This window comes from Aedes aegypti, chromosome 2, assembly GCF_002204515.2.
Source record: "Aedes aegypti strain LVP_AGWG chromosome 2, AaegL5.0 Primary Assembly, whole genome shotgun sequence".
Lineage (NCBI taxonomy): Eukaryota > Metazoa > Arthropoda > Insecta > Diptera > Culicidae > Aedes > Aedes aegypti.
Window position 1 is genome coordinate 282,557,042 of NC_035108.1, and position 22,973 is coordinate 282,580,014.

The window sequence follows — 22,973 nt, forward strand, 5'->3', positions numbered from 1 at the left end:
TTTTTTCTGATAATAATGGTCAGGGGAGCACCGTGGACAAGTTTGAAATAGTTTGATTACTATAAAATTTGCATTTGACAATATTAAGATATCGGGCAGGTTGTCAAAATCGAACGGAAACTGTTCTGGCCAACCATTTCGAATCAATTCAAATACATTTCCACTGTTTTATTTCAAATCCATATTACATCCCACAAACAAACCCAAGCATAACAAATCCATAAATGAGCGATTAAAGGAAGATTCCCAATGGGCGTAACGATTGACCTTAATCCAATAATCGTTATGGCGCATCAACATTGAATGAATGGCTTGAATTACCCCCTCTATCAGACATCATCGGTATCATTCTCTCATGTACACTTTGTAAAGGTGGGTTGCTGTGGTACGGCACTGGGGAAAATCAGACAAACATCGTTTTAATGATGTCGTAAAGGAGACAACAAAACATGCTCCGAATCTTCGCATTCAAAAATATGCGGCAGGATACTGTCAAGACTCGTCGGCAGGACTTGAATGGGAAAACGACTCACCGGACGGTAGCACATGCTGTTTGTTTCGCAAAGCAAAGAAACAGACAAATAGACGTCACACTGAAGAAATATCCATCGACCACAATGAAAACATATTGAGTTTTATCTAACGAAATCGTTTGTTTGAACTACGAAATCATTCGTTCTTTTCTGCAACGACACAGTTTCATAGAATTTATGGAACCTGCTTCAAAATAAAATTCAATCTACAAGTTAATAACAAACAATTGCTATATTGAAACCAGCATTTTAAAATCGGAGGTTGTTTATTTTGTATTTGCTGAATCACAAGTACAAATATATCGTATGGCGAATGAAAATAGAAACCTCACAATCAAAGGCGCGCGTCTTGTTTTTCTTCGTATTTGACATTCTTCATTACCGACATCTACTGTAGATTACAGGTCTTGTTACACAAACTAGGCGATGAATTCTAATATAATCTATTTCAAGTGTATTGTCTGTTTTTCAATGCTAAAGGTGTTGAGTAGGAGGTCAGCGTCTTCAGATTCCTTACCCTGAAGCAGAGAGGCGATTTTCCTCACAAAAGTGTTGATTGTGTTTGGCATCATAAAAATTTGCGGTTCGGAGATTTGACGACCCTTGGGGATAATAGACAAGTGGTTTCCAGTCAAGGAAGCATCAACCAACGGGGACAGCAGACAGCAAATTGAATTGCCTCTTCAAAATGTGCCCCCTGACTCACTGAAGAGGCTCTTCTGACTCTAGTGACGTCGATTTTTTTTTTGAGTTTGTTGGGAGTGCTCCAATGGATGATAAGAAACCGAAGAAAAGACTAGCGAACGTTTTGCTGGTCAAAGTGGAAAGTGGAAGGAAGCAATAAAATATTTATGAATTTGTTCTGCACTTGGTATGCGCTTACCAAAGGCGATTTGCTTTGATTTGATCCCTTGAGGGATTTCTATAATTTTCAAAAGAAGATTTGATCCATAAGAGTTTTTTAGAGAAAAGCTGCATGGACCTCTGAGAAAAGACTATGGAACAATTTGTTTTCTCAAGCATCAAAATACCGTTATCTACTTAACTCATGGTTGCTGAATCCATTGCCATTTTGAAAAATATCATGGCATGCCAAGTTTTTGAGATATTGGCTTTGGAAAATGTTCTAATCGTGGATTTCAAGCAACTTGTATGCATGTTTTCGCAGCTTATATTCATTTGTTTCCCACGTGATTCAATCTTCAAATACTTATCGACATAGTTCTGCATAGGGTAATTTACTTATTTTTGGCAATATAAGCCATTTCCGCGCTACTTTTGTAACTTTCTTAAACTCAAAAAGAGATTTTAAATTATCAGTCAGCCTCTGTATGTATGAAAGTAATATAAATAGGGAATAAAGAATATTTAACAACAAAAATTTCAATACTGGTTTATGTTTGACAAGCTCCAAAAGTAATACTTTTGAAATTATTCTCTTTTTAAATGGCACAGTGGTTATGAGAAGATGTGAAACTTACAACATGAGGCCGTAAGAACTGCTGGTGGATCTCATCTGCAGCTCCAAATCAGTCGCATTGTGAGGCGTGTTCATTTGAATTGATGGCATCTCTGGCGAAATTGTTTGTTCAGTCTCGGAAATGTCGTCAACGGGAAGATGACGGAACAAAGAATTATCTGAATATTTTCATTGGTGTGTTTTGATATAAAAATACTGCATTCTTGGCGTTGGAAATGGTGCTGAAGCCGTGAATCTCCCTACTTAAAATGCTCAAAAGTTGTTTTTGAAGCTTTAGTAGAAAAAAAACAAGGAATTTTATGTGGAAACTACACTACCGATTAAAGCAAAAAATGTCCCATATAAAAAAGTAGACATTAAGGGTACAATGATCAAAGATTAAAGTTTGTCTTTTCATACAAATTTGTATAATTTTGTAGTTTACTTCTGCATTGCATTTTAACTTGGAACCACCTCACAGATTCACGTTTTGCGGTTGCTATTGGGGATATAGAGCCTGTTATACCTTTATTTTTGATATGGGACTACAACAACTGGGACAAATTGCTGTTTTCGAAACCAAAAACATCTATTAATCCTTGCAGGAATGTCTCGAGTGATTCCTTCATAGACTACTCCAGTAACATTTTTACTGGGATTCTTCCAGAATTTTCTCCCAGAAATCCTCCAAGATCTGTTTCAGGAATTCTTTCAGGAAAGTTCCGGAATTACTCCAGAGATTTTTCAAGCGATTTCTTCTAGTATTTAAGGCTACCCTTTTGTAATTTTATTAAGGGATTATTAGAGTATGTCAAAGTTCAGTTAGTTGTTTTCATATCCCCAAGGTTTGCTCCAGAAGTTCAACTAGGAACATCTTTCGGGGATTTCTCCAAGACTTCTTCTTGAAATTCACTCAGAGATTCTTGTATGAATTCTTCTAGGAATTTCATCAGAAATCATCCCAACAAATACTTCAGGGATTGTTTTAGGAAAATCTCTAAAAAAAGTCCTCCAGTAAATGCTATACATTAATTCCTTTTAGCGAATCTCTTCATGGAATTCTCCAGAGATTTCTACTGAGATGATCTCTACAGAGTTTTTCGGGGATTTTTCTGCAAATTCCTCCAGCAAAATCTCTACAGTGATTCTTCGTGGAATACCCCCAAGGATTCTCCTGGTATTATTCCAGAAGCCCTTCAGAGATTCCTACAGGAGTTTCTCCTGAGAAACCTCCAGGGATTTCTCTAGTCAAATCTGTACAACGATTCCTGCAGGGATTTCTTCAGTTTTTTTGCTTCAGGAGTTTCAACAAGGATTGCTTTAGAAAAAATTCCAAAGTGTTTCCTCTAGAAATTGTTTCAGGGATGAGCTGGTACACAACTAATTGCATATTTTAATGAAATATGCTCTTCGTCTACGCAGTAATTTCATTTATTTAGTTGATATCTAAACAGATAAAACTAAATCAACAATTTCACGCCACAATACTCGCCACAACACCCGGATCCGAAGCGAACACCTTTGCAGGGTTGCTGTCCGGCATTCTTGCAACATGCCCTGACCACCGTATCCTTCCAGCTTTGGCCACCTTCTGGTTGGGCGAGCTCGTGGTTCATCCTTCGCCTCCACACACCGTTTTCCTGCACACCGCCGAAGATCGTCCTAAGCACCCGACGTTCGAAGACTCTAAGTGCTTGCAAGTCCTCCTCGAGCATCGTCCACGTTTCATGCCCGTAGAAGACTACCGGCCTTATGAGCGTTTTGTACATGATACATTTGGTGCGGGTGTGAATCTTTTTTTATCACAGCTTCTTGTGGAGGCCATAGTAGGCCCGACTTCCACTGATTATGCGCCTCCGTATTTCACGGCCAACGTTATTGTCAGCCGTCAGCAAGGATCCAAGGTAGACGAACTCGTTGACCACCTCGACGGTATCCCCGTCTATCGTAACACTGCTACCTAGGCGAGCCCTGTCGCGCTCGGCCCCACCAGCTAACATGTAATTTGTCTTGGCCGCATTCACCACCAGTCCAATCTTTGCTGCCTCGCGTTTCAGGCGGGTGTACAGGTCTGCAACCTTTTCAAATGTTTGGCTGACAAGGTCCATGTCATCCGCGAAGCAAACAAATTGACTGGATCTAGTAAAAATCGTACCCAGGCTGTTGAGCCCGGCTCTCCGCATGACACCTTCTAGCGCAATATTGAACAACACGCACGAAAGTCCATCACCTTGTCGTAGTCCCCGGTGGGATCCAAAAGAACGAATGTTCGCCTGAAACCACAATTTTGCACGCCCTCCATCGTCGCTCTTATCAGTCTCGTGAGTTTCCCGGGAAAGTTGTTTTCGTCCATGATTTTCCATAGCTCTACGTGGTCGATACTATCGTATGCCGTCTTAAAATCAATGAAGGGTGATGCATTGGAACCTGGTATTCACGACATTTTTGGAGGATTTACCGTACAGTAAAGATCTGGTCCGTTGTCAATCGGCCGTCAACGAAGCCGGCTTGATAACTTTCCACGTACTGGTTTACTACAGGTGACAGACGACGAAAGACGTCGCAGTATTTATTGAAAAAAAAGCGTTAAAAAAATAAAGACTGCGTAGCCAAGAAACATCTTTGATGTTCCAGGGTTTTTTTCAGGAACTCCTTCAATGATTTCCTCAGGAATCCTTCGATAGGCTTCTGCAAGTACTTCTCCTGGGATTCTCCAATCCAAAGCATTTAGCCGCATCGATCAAGTAGTGCGGGTTCGATTCCCACTTCAGTCCGAAAAACGTTTCATCAGTAACGTGTTTCGGTTGTGATATTGGGCGTTTCACTCAAAACGTTCAAAAATGCTAATTATTTAACAAAACATGATGTTTAGAGGTATTTCGGTAGAAATAATCGCTGAAACAGAAAATCTATATATCCGGTACATTTGACGGAATTAGCTTAAAATAGCAAATTTTTTTAATTCAATCAATGAAATCCGTACCCAGATCAAAATCGAATGAAACGTCATTATTTCGATGAAAACTTGAAGTTAAGTCTCGTAGGCAAGCTCGAGGTGGTTTTTGAATCTATTCGGGAGCTTATAGCGGTAAAAAATGCGATATTTATAACAAGTATGATGGTCTAATGGGCTGATTCACAGTGCAACTAAAAGATATTTTTTCTAATCTTGGCGCAAAAAAGCGCAAGTGAAGCCATAGTACATCGAATACTATGGAATATTTGCCACAAATTGAGGGGTAAATGATCATTTTAGAGCGTTTCCCAGATATCTTGCACTACATTTGAAAAAAATGCCTTATTTTTGAAGGAGCTCTTTGTTATACACTTCTTTACATTCTCAAATGGTAAACATGTAAAGTGTGGTTGAAAATATCTTCAATAAATAAGGTATGTTCTTTCGAATGAGACCGGTTGAGAAAGATTTGGTCATGATTTAGTACAGAAACTGCAATTTCTTTAGAACAACCTTCACGAAATTTGAAAAATTCAAAAGGGTCAATTTCAGCTGACATCTCTCCAGGTCACATGCTGTAAAAAATCGAAATATTCACCGATCGATCTGAAATTTTGGGGAATTGTTATTCAATACTGAAGAAATCAAGAAAAATTATTCGAGACCGAAATTGGAAACTTCTTTATTTTGACTTTTGGCCAGCTTTGGGCCACTGTGTGTCGTGTCAATGTTTTTGTTCAAAGTCCGAAATCGGATCTATTGAATAAAAACACATTTTTTTCAAGATCTTTAGCGTGTTGCTTAAAAAACCTCTATGGACCTGCTTAGATGGTTAAGATATTCAAGAGAATATTAAATGCTTGTAATTTTGTTCCGATCTGTGCAAATTGCTGCAAATTGATTGATTCCTAAAATACTGAAAACGGAATCCAGGCAAGATTCTTGAAAAAAAGGAAACACTTTCAAAAATGAATTGATTAATTTTGGTACGTCCATAATTACTAAAACAATCAATTAGTTAGGATATTGATCGAACAATTCGAATAATAGGTATGATGCAGAAAAATGTTCAACTTTTATCATTTGAATTAGTGTGTAAGAATCGATTTATTGATCTCAATTTTGGCGTTCTACTTTCTAATCATTATACTGCTCGACACTCCCGAACCGCTTCTACAGAGAACCTTAAAAATCCCAATTTATTTGATTGCACGTGTTTCCGCTTCCGCTTCATTTTCGACCCACCAACCACCAGGACGTGACGACCGATTGTAGCTGGCTATAAACGTCTTAACACCCTCTCAATCAAACTGCTCCGGGAAAACGGCACACAGAGAAAGTAGGTAATTCAGATTATTAAGCCACCGGTGGTGTCGTCATCGATGATGCAGCAGGGATAAAGTCAAGCATATTCCTGGTGTTTTTCCTTCTACCGTTCTTTCATTCACTGTTTGGTCTAACGTAGGAAATTCTGTCTAGCGTATCCCTTTTCTGCCAACTTTATTTGCTGCCCTAGAATTGTTCCGGTATTTGAGAAGGCTTACATGTGCTCCCGGCGATGGTAGCCTGAATTTCAATACCTGATCAGATACATGTTTGGAATCATCGGAACAGTGTTGTCAGAGAATTTTCTGGTACACTTCTAATGTGAATCATCACTTATAATATGACTCATGAGAATTATAATAATAATGAGATGGAATGCAATCTGGTATTCGTCGAAAAGGACTTTCTCAAAAATATTATTTAGCTCACTTGACAAAAGTGATCATAAGATAGTTAAAGTTTTAGAAAAAGCAAGACTTATGGTCGATGTCCTGTGACATGGGAACATTTACATAAACCTGGAGGAATTTTCCAGAACCCTTTTAAGTGCCGTAGGTATCAAAAGCGGGGTCATGGTACCAAAAATTGTCGCATGGATGCTGAATGCTTGCAATCATAAGTCAAACTTTTGGGATTGCCCTTCGTGCGAACGACTCGTTAAGGCTCATACCAGGCAGATGAATTGAAACGTTTTTCGTAGCTGGAATTCCCAAGGCAGAATCTCCAACTATTCTCATTTTTCAGTTACCGAACGCTTGTTCAATAATGATACCCATCAGGAAAAATTTTATCATGTTTATGCTTTAATCATTCAAAAGCTAAGTTTCATCCATCGGGCAGCCGTTTGAACCCTTTGAATTCGAATGGAAATACAAAAGGAATTCCTGTGCCAATGTTGTCACAGGTATTTTCAACTCCTCCCATTCATTTTTTCCAACAAGTAATTGTTATTTTTTTTTTTGATTACAAATGAAAATACCCATGCTTATGTCGCCTCAGATTATTTCTATTCTATCTCATCATCAACGGAAAATTCCAACAGAAAATCAACATGAAAATGTACCTACTTCTAGTAACATGTCTCCCTCTGATTTTTATATTTTAACTGAACAATTGAATCAAATGATTGATGCAATGTTCAAAACCACCACAATGGCTGAAGCAGTGTAAGTTGGCGTAAAATTTACTAGTGAAATTGTAATTGGATTACGTTACTCTAATGAATCCATATTTTTTGAATATTTTGAATTGAAATGCTCGTTTTTTGAAAGGTAAAGAAAACCAATGAATTAACTTCCCAACAGCTAATTTCATAGGGGAACTGTGTGTAAAATGAACAGGGGGGGTAAAATAAACAGGTTTGTGTTTTACGGTAATTATGCTATAAATCTATGCAAAACATAGCAGCATCCTTAATCCTCAAACAAAGGAGCTATGTCGACAACTCTAGCGCGATCTTGAACTGTCAAAAGCTTTAAAAGTAAACAAAACAAAGTTCTCTACTCCGTTTTTTTCATATGATATAAGATTACACTCCTGGAATTCAAGGTTTTTATGACTAAAATCATCAAAAATCTATTGAACTGCGTAGCACATCATATCTTCAAAGTATTTATGATAAGTAGACGGAAATAGGAAGCATTTTTATTTTCTAAAATCTTAAAACAAATGTTTTGAATAGTTCGATTCTTTGGGGGTAAAATGAACCACTCGAGATGGGGTGAACCACTCGAGACCATGGTAAGACGAATACTACTGGATTTTATATCAGATGCCTAAAGTTTTCCGGAGGAAATACAAAGACAGTAATGGACAGCCATCCAAATGGTCGTAAATAAACGTTCCATCGATTCCGGATAATCTGTGACATATGCATTGATCATGTACCAGATGCCGAGAATCATGCCGCAACCCGTTCAATTTGAATGCTGTTCATTTCACCCCCACTACATGTTCAATTTACCCCCAGTATATGTTCATATTACCCCCATGGTATGTTAATTTACCCCCAAATATATTACCCCCGTTGCATGTTCATTTTACACACATGTTTGGAACATTGACTTTGTGGAAGGAAATTTTCAAAATTATAATAATGTTGATAAAATTCTATTTCTATCACAATATTTCAACTTGATACATTGCAAAAACATCCTTCTTCAATTCTGAGCAATTGAAAAACAATGTGACAGCTTCATAAGCAAGAAAACATGAAAAATGCTTAGGGTGTTCATTTTACCCCCAGTTTCCCTAAATAGAGCAGTAGTTACTGAAACTTATTTGAAATTGGGATCCAAACTCGAAAAGGATGAAAACTTTTTTTATTTATTGTAATGATCTTCTGGATGGAGCATGTGCTAGAGTTGCTATCATTATTCATATGCAATTTTTTTGTGTCATTTAGGTCACAAACACAGAACACCTATATATAAGAAAAAATGTAATGTTCGAATGGTTCTACTAAAGGATGGCTACACTGTATCGCCGTTCCCATTTCCCACCGAATACGGCGGCCTGGCATGGAGCAGATTATCATGCCCGGTGGATCTTTCGCCTTTAGCAGCAGTTGATTTCCTTCAAATATTTATTTTTATTATTTCGTTCACACCTCCGAAATCATCTCGTCCGGGAGGAGGCTCCATCGTTTGGTTGGAGATGTGGCCTTACCCACCCATAGCTACTTTCGCCTGAAGCATGCTTCAGTGAAACGCTTTCGCCTGCCCAGGCAATTCGTTTTATTTTCCGTTTTCCGGATTTCCTTTAGTGAGTCGGTGAAGGAACGTGTAGACGAGGACGAGCCAATTCCTGCCAAACTGGCGATTACAGTCGGGTCTCATATAAGACGCTGCTACCAACTTTCATCTCACCGCAACTTCACAGAAGTTTTTGATGGAATGACGCTGGATTATCTATTTTGGCTGAGACATAATATGAAATTATTACCTAAGGTGGATATACCAATAATAGCGCAATAATTTCTTTATCAACGAGATTTGTAACCTTGGGCTAGTTCATCTCAAGACCTACGATCAAAGAGTGGGTGGCAGCGTCTTATAAATTACCAGACTGTATCCGATCTTTTATTCGTAGTACTGGTGCACGCGTGTATGGCCTCCACACGAGATGGAGGGGAAAGACATGTGTGAATTTGTAGACAGATAAAAGAAGTAAATCCGAGGCGTATCAACTTCCAAGAAGTGTAGCTTTAATTTTTTATGCGCCTAGGGCGGGAATAGGATCTTGTCTTTTCATCCTTTCCCGTCGTTGGGAAAATCATGTGCGGCTTATGGAGGAAAAGAATCAGACGGTCGCTATCGCAAAGAAGGGGGAAAACGATGACGGGGGGTTTTAGTCGCTGCCGATTTCGTATTTTATCGTTCGATTTTTTACGCGCATATCGTGCATAGATCAACGATGATGACGGTGATGGGTTTGCGGCGAGGGTGTGCGAGATTTTGAACTAGCAGCATCATGTAGTATGGGAATGAACTTGCGACTTTCCTTCCATCAGTTGTAAGAGAACTTTAGCCGCTTTCGGATTCTAGATCGATCGGATTCAGATTTCAATGCAGTTTATTTGGAACAAATATATTATTCAGCCTAGGGGCCTTCCTTAGCCGAGTGATTAGAGTCCGCGGCTACAAAGCAAAGCCATGCTGAAGGTGTCTAGGTTCGATTCCTGGTCGGTCCAGGATCTTTCGTAATGGAAATTTCCTTGATTTCCCTGGGCATTGAGTATCATCGTACCTGCCACACGATATACGAATGCTAGAATGGCAACATTGGCAAAGAAAGCTCTCAGTAATAACTGTGGAAGTGCTCATAAGAACACTAAGCTTATAATTGAGATCTCTATAGCGATTTTTTTTTGTCAGGAATTTTCACATTTCAAGTTATTGCATGCTGTTCACTTCATTGGCAACACATATTCTTCGTCCCTTCAGGATTACAGGTATCAGATATCAATTGTGTAAACACGACCATCATCGTCGCTGTTTCCTTCCGCACTGCCGTGACTCGTTCTGTGTTAACAATAACCGGTAATTATCCCCCGGAAAGGTGACAAATTTAACGACTTTCCACTTAATCCATTCTGTTTCACCGCAGCACCAGTCAGCAGAAGCAACTGGTTCGTTACAATCCCTTAATTTCCATATTCCCTGCCGGTACTTCCACCCGTTACTCTCACCACATCTTTCTTTCAAGGACACATCGTCAGTTAGCACTCGACACTGCCACTTTTGCAGAAGCCTTTCTCTCTAGCGCCGGGATAATTTTAATGCGATGCAAATGAATTTAATTTAAATTGCTGGTGAAATTAGACCTCTCCTCGCGCCCTCAAGCGGAAGTTTCACTTTTTCTTCTTGCTTGCGATCCGCTCGGAACAATACCCTATCAGCGATTCAGTGTCCAGCGAACTGAACTGAGTAACGATCGCAAACATGAACATAAGGGTGCGGCTTATTTTTCGAAAGTTCTCAATTGGTAAGTACTTAAAATTGGTTAAAATTGGTTGAGCGCTCATGGTCATAAAAAGTTATTCATTTTAGTAAAAATTAAAGAAAGCTTCTTTCGACTTATACTGGTTATAATTTTAGATAAGTTGAACATTTTACAAACATTTTCACCTAAACTTATCATTTAGTTTTGAAGAGAATGGTGACAACACATTGAACATTATTTGGAAAATTACATGTTTGTGAGAATTTCATTTATAGCTTGCGCCAGATATTTTTGGCTCAAACTTTGAGGTACATATAGGTTAATATAAGCCACACCCTAATGCACATTTGGTAACGGAAAACGAACAAAAAAGGATTCGAGTACTTACAGTCAACGCTGACTTTAATTCGTTTCGACACCGTTGGCGGGACACCGTTCGATGCAATGCAGAGGTATGCACCCATGTCCAGGCGGGAGATTTTCGATAGCTCCACCGATTCTCCGTCCCACTCCAGCACTGGCGAAATGGAAGAAAACAAGGAAAATTTATTAATGCGGGCAGGTTCAAGCGGTTTGCGAAGAACAGAGTTTTTCAGCAGCGACGTTGGTGGGAAACTCAGGTAACCAAGATTGATATTTTTCGTGCAAGTATAAAATGTTCAAAATTTTCTTGAAAGTAGTTAATTGTTAAAATGATATTTATATAAAAAATAACGCAACATTTTAGTAATAAGTAATTCTCCCAATAATAGCCATGTCATCCGCGAAGCAGACAAATTGACTGGATCTCGTGAAAATCGTCTCCCGGCTATCTCCATATCATTTGTAACCGCGATGTTGAACAACGGGCATGAAAGCCCATTACCTTGTCAAAGTCGCGGAGGGATTCAAATGTATTGAATTGTTCGCCTGAAATGTGGCACACCTCCTATCGTTACTTTTGTTTCTCTTGTCAGCTGTTCTCGTCCATACTGTTATGTCAATACCCATAAAAAAAATGACTAGGGCATCTCTGGCTGAAGAAACACTTACGCTGGTTAGACAGTTCTACAAAAGCGATGAGATAAGCCGTGCATGTCCCGGAAAACGGGACTACATAATTAAATCTGACGAAGATGGTAAAGTTTACGTACAACGTAGACTAGTTCTTTGTATGGGTATACGTCGAATTTTCTGAAGTTTCTAGAAAAAAATGAGGACAGTAATACACTCTTTGGTCCCCAAACCGAAAACCCTTCAAAAAACTTAAAAAAGCCTGTGCAAAAAAATATCAGGGTTTTATATTTTTTCTGAAAAGTTGAAATCTTAAGCTTCAATAGTTATGGTTTTATTCAAATGAAAAAATCAAATACGCTGAGACCTACTGTGTGGGCCGATAAAAAATGACTGATTTTTTATATAAAAAAAAAATCTCAAAAACTAAAAAACATACAACATACATACATGAAAATTTGAAAGTTTACGTAAAATTTTCTGAGATTTCATGAAATAAGAGCAGAAATAGTTCCTTTTGTCCCGAGGCCTTCAATTCACGAAAAAACGGAAATTTTTGATTATTTTTATGTTAAAAAACAATTTTTGTGAAATTTTATATTTTTCTTGAGAAGTTAAAATCTTTAGCTTCCATTTCGTTCAAGAAAATTGGAAATCGGTCTAGCGGTTCTAAAGTTATAATTTAAAAATTAAATAAAAATTTAGCAATGTAGCGTGTTTAGCGCAGCAATGTTTAGCGAAAAATTCGCTCGACTCAGCTCTGTCACTCGAGTTTTTTGACAGTTGTCACTCTATGTGACTGGATTAATATGGTAGTCGACGGGTGACATCTGAAATATGCATGTTTGTTTTGATCGACAATGAATACAGACGAGTCACATGCTTGATTTACAAAATAGGCCCCTTAGGGGTCTATTTTGTAATTCGAGCGAATTCACGTGACTCGTCTGTAGTCATTGTCGATCAAAGTAAGCTTGCATATTTCAGATGTCACCCGTCGACTCCCATAGTAATCCAGTCACATAGAGTGACAACTGTCGATAAACTCGAGTGACAGAGCCGTGTCGAGCGAATATTTTGGTCGACAGTGACTCCAGTCGAGTCGTTTTTGATCGACTCGACTTATAAAATAGGGCCCTTAATGTATATTATGGGCCCTATTTTATAAGTCGAGTCGATCGAAATGACTCAACTGAAATCACTGTCGACCAAAATATTCGCTCGACACGGCTCTGTCACTCGAGTTTTTCGACAGTTGTCATTCTATGTGACCGGATTACAATGGCAGTCGACGTGTTACATCTGAAATATGCATACTTACTTTGATCGACAATGTCTACAGATGAGTCACTTGAGATTGCTCGATTTTTAAAATAAACCTCTATATTTTAAAACAGTAAATAAGCACGATTATTTCTCTTATTTGTGGGCAGTGAATCAAATTATCATCAAAATAGACAAAAAAACGAACAATAAAACAAGCTCGCTCACAACCGTTTGTCGCAACTGTTGCGGATAAGGACACAATCAAAAGCAAAATTGTCATGACAATCACAGAGCGCAACATTGTTGCAACCTTTTCAACTCGTTATTTTAAACACAATACCAAATTTGATTTTTTTTTTTTTGATAGTTGAAGCCTTCATCAGGTCATGCTAAACAAATCATCTCAAATTCAAATAATACTTGCCAACATTTAGGACTCTATTTTTTCAAATCAAACCATTTTATGTGACTCGTCTGCAGTCACTGTCGAACACAGTAGGCATGCATATTTCAGAAGTCACCCATCGACTACCATATTAATCCTGTCACATAGAGTGGACAGCTGTCGAATAATTCGAGTGACAGAGTCGTGTCGAGTGAATTTTTTGGTCGACAGTGACTCCAGTCGAGTCGTTTTTGATCGACTCGACTTATAAAATAGACCCCTAATCAATCATTTCAAACACTATAATAAAAACCAACTAAAGCCTTTCGCTAAAAATTGTGACTGTTACATTTGATAGAAACCGTAAGCGAGATGGATCAACGAGGTCCGAGCTCGTAAAGAAAGCAACAAAAATATAGAAATCATAAAAAGTCTATAAACCTACTCAAATCATGGAGTAAATCCCTCGAAAGTTCCTTTATATTGCATATGAACTTTCTTGGAAAAACATATCGTCAAAAATATATGCATTTATTAATAACCATTTGATTACGAAAAAAAAAAAAACACCAATGAACATCTAAATATAATTAGTAATCTAGTGAGGACATTAGTTGGTATGATGTGAAAAGTAAATTGTGCGATAGTTTACTTGAATATATATGCTCAATTCCTCATTGAGACAGAGCTTCCCGGGAAATTCGGGAATCCCGGGAAATAGAAAATCATTTCCCGGGAAACGGGAATCCCGGGAAATCTCATTTCCCGGGAAATGTTCCCGGGATTGAAAACACTAACCTCATCCTCTCCTTCCCTTAAAGAAAAAAAATATTGGTAGATTCAAATACGGAGTTGGGGATCTTTTTGGATAGGAAATGTTTTCGACTTCCCACAACATATGGTGTCAGAATTACTCTCTTTAGACGTTTTGTGTTGCAACAATATCAGTGTTCTCATAATTATTAACTTTTAACTGATACTAATATGAATTGTAATAAATTCTGTTACAAACCACAATTATCAATATATGTAGGAAAATTATAAACACGTGGAATTTCATTTTTGACCGTTCCAAAAATTTACGAGCATATTGCCACCGCAAAATCCCTTCCGTTCCCCACCAGAGCACCCGGTCGAGATGATTCGATACCTACCACTTAACGATTTATTAATAGCTATTTTAGAATTATCGTCCCGCTTCCATTTGACTTGCGGCTGCGGACTTCCTGTGGCGCGGCACTTCAGAGTCACGTTGGACCCCTCCCGGACAATGACGTCACTGGAGCTGAGCGAATCGTCAATATTCGGTGGCACTGAAACGAGAGTAGAAAAAAAAAACAAAAAAAGGAAACACATTTGAATTGTCGCTAGGCCAGAAATCGAATCATGAAAAATGAGCTGATGAATTTTCCGCTACACCGGATGCCGGTGCCGTGGCGGTCATTCGAGGAAGAAACGAATGATGTGACGAACGGAAAAACTTCGTTATATTCTGCACACCGTCGTCCGTCCTTTGTAAACTGGCAGGAAATGAAAATAAATAAATGTTTATTTTGAAATTGTTTTCCCCCGGTCCAAAAGTCTGACTGACATGCCACCCGCTAGCTTCCTTGACGGCTTGCGGCGGCAGAGCAGTTTCGAGGAGTAGATTTGCCACTGAAGAGGAGTCAACATTTTTCTTGTTTCCGAACAGTAAAGTGCACACAGGAGTTATTTGATAAGGTTTGCCATCAAGAGATTTATTTTCTTTCCAGGGCCCCTATCGGCTTCAGAACATTCCGAAAGTACTTCTGAATGACACTATGTTGCAAATAACTACTCAATATGCTTTGTATTACACAGACAAAATATTAAAATTGCAATATAGTGTTTAATTGTGTAAACTGAAGACTGGTGTAAACATAAATCAAATTGATGTACTGTTACAGCATTTTGTGGATTTAAATAAATATACATTTAATGTTTAATTACAATTGGTTAAAATTTGCACGTTCATGTTAAAATAAATTTAATTTAAAAAAATAGGTTATTGGTAGTTCAAATTAGAGTTTATATAGATTTACTTATTTTATCCTTAAATTTACTTAAATTTACATATTTTTAGTTGTGTACATAATAGGTTGAACATTTTGAAGATTGATGTGCCGCATAATATAGTTTATGCTGATCAAGTTTTGGTACTCAAGTCATGCCTCAGGAATCGGATAACGAGGTTGGTGGTCTAATTGCTACCGCTTCTGCTTGATAGGCAGACGGTCATGGGGTCAATCCCAGGCCCATCCCCTTCCTCGTACTTTGAGGTAGTACCACTTGCTTCTTTTTTTCACTCTTAATCTATCACAGTTCATCTTATACAAGCTATAGCATTTGCTAGAACTAGAGACGGACAAAAAAAAACCTTTTCCTGCGCTTCCATGCTTCCATCATTATAGTACGCCTTTCCTTACGCCTGATACATAGGCAGTCTGCTAACCAAACAGCAAGCATCTCTGCCATACATTCTGGTTGAAAGGTGACTTCCTGTTTGAAGGCGCCTCGACGACTTATTATTAATACAACATTACACTCGTTCTACTCAGTCTTGTCCTCGACGAAGGTTCTAGCCCACTCCGATCGTGCCCGATGGTCTCCTCTCATCAACAGACTTGTCTTGTCGAGTGCCGAGGTCGGTCTGACAATTCCGGTAGGAAGTTTGTTAAGAAGGTCCGTGTCATCAACGCCCCGACGACCCGACGTCAAGCGCTGATCTTTGCATCTCGTTTTGCTGCTCTGTTTGCCAGTTGCTCTGTAATTCAGACATTATTCAGACCACCATGCTGGTCATCATTTTTCAAAGATCAGGATTGCTTATCACTCCGTGTACCATATCTTCTACGCTGAAGTACTCACCAAAAGCAGCCGCCACCGTGTTTCGTACTATGTTGAACCTCGGGCAGTCGAAGTCAACATGTTTTGGCGTTTCTTCAATCTCCATACACTCAGGACAGAATGATGAAGACGCATGGTCGGATCGATGCAGATACTACTTGAAGCAGCTGTGTCCGGACGGAAACTGTTTCAGGTGGCATGTCCCCGACAGTGATCTCACCATGTATGACTGCTTTGCAGTTGCTAACTAGTAGCACCTCCGTTTTGCAGTGGGCTATATTCAGCATTACTCGCTCCATCCAATCTTCGACCAGACCAATTGCCTCCGTTGACAGCGTTTCTACTTCCTTCTGCGTCTCACCTTATACCGTTAGGACGACGTCACCTCCGAAGCCAACGATCTCGACCCCCTTAGGTAACTTCAGCGATAAGACCCCGTCGTACATCACATGCCACAGCGTTGGGACTCCAGCCGTTATTCTTAACTCCTTTGGGCCGGCGTCAGTTTCACACTTCAGTACACGGTTTTGGAAGTAGCTCTTCAGAATCTGGCACAAGTAGTCGGAAGGAATCCGCATTCTGTGCAGCGCTGTGGCAATGGCCTCCCAGCTGGCGCTGTTGAACGCGTTCTTCACATCTATCGTGACCACGGCACAGTAACGATCCCCTGTTCGCTTTTGTTTCAATGCTTTTTCGGCCCTCACCAGCACCGTCTGAACAGCGTCCACCGTCGACCATCCTTTCCGAAATCCAAACTCCCTTTCTGATAGCCCGTTCTCGCTCTCTGTACATTTCATCACCCTGCTGAGGATAACCCGTTCCAAGAGTTTACCGAGCGTATCCAGTAAACATATAGGCTTATATGACCCTGGAACCCCGGGCGGTTTTCCTGGCTTCGGCAACAATACCAGTTTCTGAATTTTCCTCATTTCTGGAAATTGACCTTCGTTCAGGAATTTCTGCATAACCTCCTTTACCATATCCGGATACACAAGGACCGCTGCTTTAAGTGCCATGTTGGGGATTCCGTCCGGACCCGGGCCCTTGCTCAGCTTCAGCGCTTTCACAGCTGCTATAAGCTCCTCGTTGAAGATCTGACGAGCTTCGGCATTTCCTACCTCTTGGTTGACATAATTGGTGGCCACCACATTGTAGGGTCATGCTTTGGGAATAGACCCTCAGTTTGTCCGCACACTTTTCGACCTGCGCCGACGGGCCCTTGATTTTCGCTATTATGATTCGGTAGTCATCCCCCCAAGGATTAGAATCTGTTGTTCGGCACAGCTCTTTTAAGCAGTTAGACTTGATCAGCTTAATCTCACATTTGAAAGCCGTTGTGGCTCTTCTTGAAGTTCCTCATGCCTCGCTCTCTGAAATCGTCTCCTGGCTTCAAGACAAGCAGCGCAAAGAGTGCAGAGTGCCTCTCCCCCAGTATAAGGGACGACTGTTGTTAAATGGCTTCCGTTTTCTTGGCATTGTTATGTCATACGTCCTGACCATCGCCTATGCCAGTTCCACCGCATCGAGATCCGGTATATCGCTGACTACACGAAGTGGTTCGATGAAAAGGACCTTGTCGAAGGCCTTCGTCTTCCACTGCTGCACGATAGTTGATGGGCTACACCATGTAGGATAAATGATCGATGCTCGTCCGTTTTTCCTAAATTTGCTAACGGTACCTCCATTGCACAGTTGGAGATCTAGCTTCGTCGGGGTCTCCAGCAGGCTGTAACCTCTGGCATTGGTTACCCCGCTACCCCACTCCACGGCCCATGCATTGAAGTCTCCTTCAATTAGTAATGACTTCCGACCGACAAGCTCATCGGTCAATTCCTCTAACATCCTCCTCAATTTGTTGACCGCCCATCTTGGAGGAGCGTAGAAGCTGCCTTCTTTGGTGCTAGAAACCACTTCTTGTATGAGGAACCTACCCATTACCTGTATCGCCGCTATTTCCGTGCTGTCCGCCACCCAGTTGGCATTATCAAGCGGTACTCAATACGGCTCAGCTATAATCGCAACGTCGTACTCTGCTTCCGTTGGTGACTGCCACAACAGTTGCTGTGCAATGTCGCAAGGATTCAAGTTGATCTGCGTTACTTCCACTACTGTCATGATGCGATCGCCTTATTAGGAGGCCACCCGTAACATTGGCGTTTCCTTCCTCCGGTTTACAGAGTAAACACTTTGGTCGCTTCGTGCAATCTTTCCCGAAGTGCCCTTTCTCCCCGCATTTTCTGCACAAGTCGGATCTGCCCGGACCGTTACAGATTGCCGCCTGTTGTCCGAAGTCCATGCATTGGAAGCACCTCATTGGTGGCCTCTCGGCTCGGAAGACGTGTCTTAGCGGACAATCCGACCATCAAATTTTCACGTTTTCCCTCTCCACAAATTTGTTGGCTGCGGCCACAAGATACCGAATCGTCACTAGCTGTGTACCATCGTACGACTTTGAAAGTCGGATTATCATGGACACATCTCCAATATCGCACTGTGCATCTCCTGTTGCAGATCATTATTGGATGTGATATCTTCCAGATATCTGCACTCAACCACTGCCTCCTGAGTTAAAGCTTTTACGCTTGCCTCGTTTGCCAACGTCTCAGCAATCCACTCCTGGTAGGCCGAGTTCTTGATCACCGGATCGTTCTTCAGCTCGAACAGCAGTTCTCCTCTCTGAGTACGCCTCGTTTTGACCACCTTCTCTCCTAGGTCTTCTAGCTTTGGACCTTGCGAAGGATTGCTGCGTACGTGGTATGGTCGTTTGCCTAAACAAGTATGGCGTCCCTCTTCGAGCCCGTTTCATATCCTGGAAAGTCTCTATCACGCTTCTTCGACGGCTTGTTGGTATGAGCCTTAGGGGTTTTAGGAGCGTCAGCAACTGTTTGTTCCTTAGTATTTTGCAGTGCCTATTCGGCTGCCTCGGCTCTCATTTTTAGCGCTTCTGATCGTTTTCGGCTGCGTTTATGGCGGATTTTATGCTCGTTACTTGATTCCTCATCTTGTGATGCACATTAATCCTGTCCTTCATGTACTCGTAGAGTTCAATGACCTTCTTTCAGCTTAGAATTCCCCGTTAGGCCTTCCTAACAAATGCTGTTGGTCGATTTCGGTGTGAACGATGGGCTTTGAAACCCTAGTCCTGCTTGGAGTCTTGAATTCTCACCTAGTAACGCTACTTGCTGGTGTCTCCTGCTGTGCTACTGGCGAACGTTGTAGCTTTCCGCTTTGTTTTCCATTCTTTTGGCGATACTGGAATAGCAACCACGGGCGGTCAATGATAAAATTTGAATAGTTTTTTTGTTGTTGTTGTCAACATTTCAATAAAGTCGTCCGAAAGTTGTGGAAATAAGAGCCAAAATATCACGAAAAATTGGTATTAGCTTTATTCTAAAAATAAAGCACTATCAAATATCTTAGTTGTTTAAAATTTAAAGTTATGGCCACAAATTTGTTCTAGCTACCCCTCTGTGCAACATGCGGTTGTCAGGTACTAGCCGTATCGCGATGCGGAGAACACAGACGGTCATGGAGAATGGCGGATACTCGTTCCAGGTTGAGGTATTTACGTCTCGGATGATGGCAATGATCCTAATGCGATTTGAATTTAAATTGAGTTTTTTTTCTTCTCTTGCCTTTGCATCTCTGCAGCTTCAACGTGTCAACCGGCAGAGCATGGTACTTTGGTGCACCGTTCGAGATGAGTTCTCAATGACTGGGATGGATGGTGTCGATAATCGATACGTGCTGGAAACAGGTGAAATCACGTACCTTGCTGCTGTTGTTCGCTACATTTTGGCAGGGTACTTTTTTAATAAGTGTTTTTTTGTGTGTTATGGATCTCCTTATGAGAGGTTCCATATATTTTAAGATTATATGTTTGCAAATTTAGACAAACTTATGTACGCGATTTGAAGTAAACTTTTCCTTCTACATTGTTTCCTGAGTCTAGTTAGATCGGAAATCCACCAAGAAGTCCTTCTTGTAATTTTTACAACCCGCAGAGGACATGCTTCTTCAAAAGCTTCCATAATGTAGGATGTTGTAGTATCATCGGCATCATCCAAATCTCTTTGATTTTAATGGTCGAAGAGTATCTATGAAGTTTGGTCACAACAAATTTAATATAGAGTTCCCAGTTTGTTAACCGGGGATTACTAAAACGCAAAGTCAGCGAAGTTACATTCGAATGTTCAAAGAAGATCTTCTTCTTTCTTTCTGGCATTACGTCCCCACTGGGACAGAGCCTGCTGCTCAGCTTAGTGTTCTTATGAGAACTTCCACAGTTATTAACTGAGAGCTTATTGTGCCAATGACCATTTTGCATGCGTATATCGTGTGGCAAGTACGAAGATACTCTATGCCCTGGGAAGTCGAGAAAATTTCCAACCCGAAAAGATCCTCGACCGGTGGGATTCGAACCCACGACCCTCAGCTTGGTCTTGCTGAATAGCTGCGCGTTTACCGCTACGGCTATCTGGGCCCTCAAAGAAGATGTACACAGTAAAAAATAATGAAGATTCCACGTCATGTAAACTTCATTTATGCGATGTAAACATGACGTCATGTAAATTTAAATTTGAAATCATGTAAAAATGTGTTATATGTCATGTAATCACAGAGGATCCTGCTGGATTACATGACATATAATTGAAGTTTACATGACATATCATGTAAATATCCATGATACTCCACGCTCCAATTATGTGGATTATATGTCTCAGAAATTTACACGTTTCATTAGAACTGTGTAGCGATGGTCAAATAATGATTTCTCATCTGATACATGCCAGTTCGTCGACTCGTGACTCATTATGTTTGAGCCGAGCGTTATGTCCAACACTTCTTCTCTAGTAGATACCATAAAGATTGGGCGGTTGCCTATATTAAGAAATCCAAAATTTGTACTACTTAAGTATTCCATCCATCAGACTAGAACCTCTCAAATTAATCTCTGAGCTGCCCAAGATAATTAGATGAGCGGAAGGCCTTTTGTTACGCAGTGTACGGCAACTTGTTTGAAGTCATCCGTTAGAGATGGTTCATTATGTGGTAAGTATACCGAAGAATAGACGTATTTCATATTGAGTTCACCAACAGAAACATCGAATGTGACAGCACATACATTTCTGGAACTCAGAAAAGTATATAGCAACGATTGCATGCGCGGGGCATGGAGCGCGAGTTTGCCATTTCAAGTTTGCTGAAAGTAGCAAAAACTGGGTCCACAAGGTTACCTAGATAGAAGTTCCCTCTACGAAAGTAAGGTTCTTGAACTAGCGCCACTTGGGCTGTATCATTTTGCATGAGTCTGCAAAGATTGATCGTTGCTGTTCTTTCATGTTGAAGATTGATTTGAGCTATCCTAACTGTCGGGTCCGGAACCCACCTTCGAATTCTGGCAAAAAAGGTCCACACTCTCGCCTAGGCTCCAGTTGCCGACAATAAATTTCGTGGAAACGAATTGGCGCAATTATCTCCAATCAACCGTACACTATGTCACCTTCTAGCCGCTAGCCACAACCAGGGCAAATTGAACGGTATCTTCCACACTGCAGTACCAGTTTCCTCACTACGAACACCTTTTGTAGCTCCAGAACTACTTCTAATTAAGCCACAGCAGAACCAGATTCTACCTCCGTCACTTCGTCACACACCTGAGTCACTCCGAGCAGACGCGGGAATTTCGTTCTACCGATCAAAAAGAACACCTCTTTTCTCAACTAAGAACTATATTCTAATCGAATTCACGGGTAAATAATATAAAATGCGACCGATCGCTCCGTGAGACCAAAGTGGAACTGAGAAGTGGATGCGTTTGATATCATCATCAGAGCAAGCCATCCATCCACCGTGCTCTGATGATCGATATCAGTGACGTCATCCACTGAGAGAAACAACGATCGGCTTGGTCAGTGCGAGAGCACCCCAGCCATCGTTGGTTGTCTATCATCGCCGCATCCAAGCCTCGGATAAATGTTCTCCGCATCGCAATACGCTGGACAAGGACAGCAGCAACAATCGCATGGGCATGATGGAGATAAGAGTCGTCTGTCCATCTATCCATCCGTAGCCGTCTAGGCATAGCATGGACTGCGACGACCTATTGTCCTTCCGTCGACTACTCCATCGGTTGAACAATACCGTCTGGGTTTTGGGCGAGCTGTCTGGATGAGCAAAACAGCAGAAACTTCCACTGGCGTGTCTAGGGGGCGATGCGCCCAAACACTAACCGTAACCACTATCCAAACTAGGCAGCATTAAGCTTTTTGCAATATCAGAACGAAAAAGATCAGCAGCGAAAAAACATATCGGTATCTATTGAATGTCGCCAAAACCAAAAAATCACAGAATACACTGTGTAAAACGCATAATGCGAACCCATATACGTGATAATTTCAACTAAATAGAAACATATTCATCCTTAATTAGCCTCAAGCTTTAGACTGAAGAAGGGCAGCCGATTATCTCGGAGAAACACAATTCGCTATATGAGCTTGAAATTTGTATTGCAAAAATGTACCAAGTATATGGGGAAAACGATTCCTGTTAGATATAAGATCATAGGGCGTGATGTGGTCAATAAGCTTCAATATACAAAGTACGATAAGTTTCATCAAGCACAAAATTCACATCCATTTTCCGCTGCTAATGATCCATTACCTTCTCTTCTCTTTACTTTTCTGTATAGAATTTGACTAAGACCATTCCACTGAAACGAGAAAACTTGCCCGCGTTTTGAAA

At 40.5% G+C, this 22,973-nt stretch overlaps 1 protein-coding gene across 1 annotated transcript in view; it reads right to left on the minus strand.

Moving 5' to 3' along the window:
• LOC5565766 (lachesin) overlaps positions 1–22,973 on the minus strand; it is a 290,625-nt gene that overhangs the window by 142,279 nt on the left and 125,373 nt on the right. The window contains exons 5-6 of the mRNA XM_001650097.2: positions 14,516–14,674; positions 11,106–11,234 (exon numbers count right to left, since the gene is read on the minus strand). Coding sequence (XP_001650147.2) covers positions 11,106–11,234; positions 14,516–14,674 — 288 coding nt within the window. The remainder of the gene's footprint in view (positions 1–11,105; positions 11,235–14,515; positions 14,675–22,973) is intronic.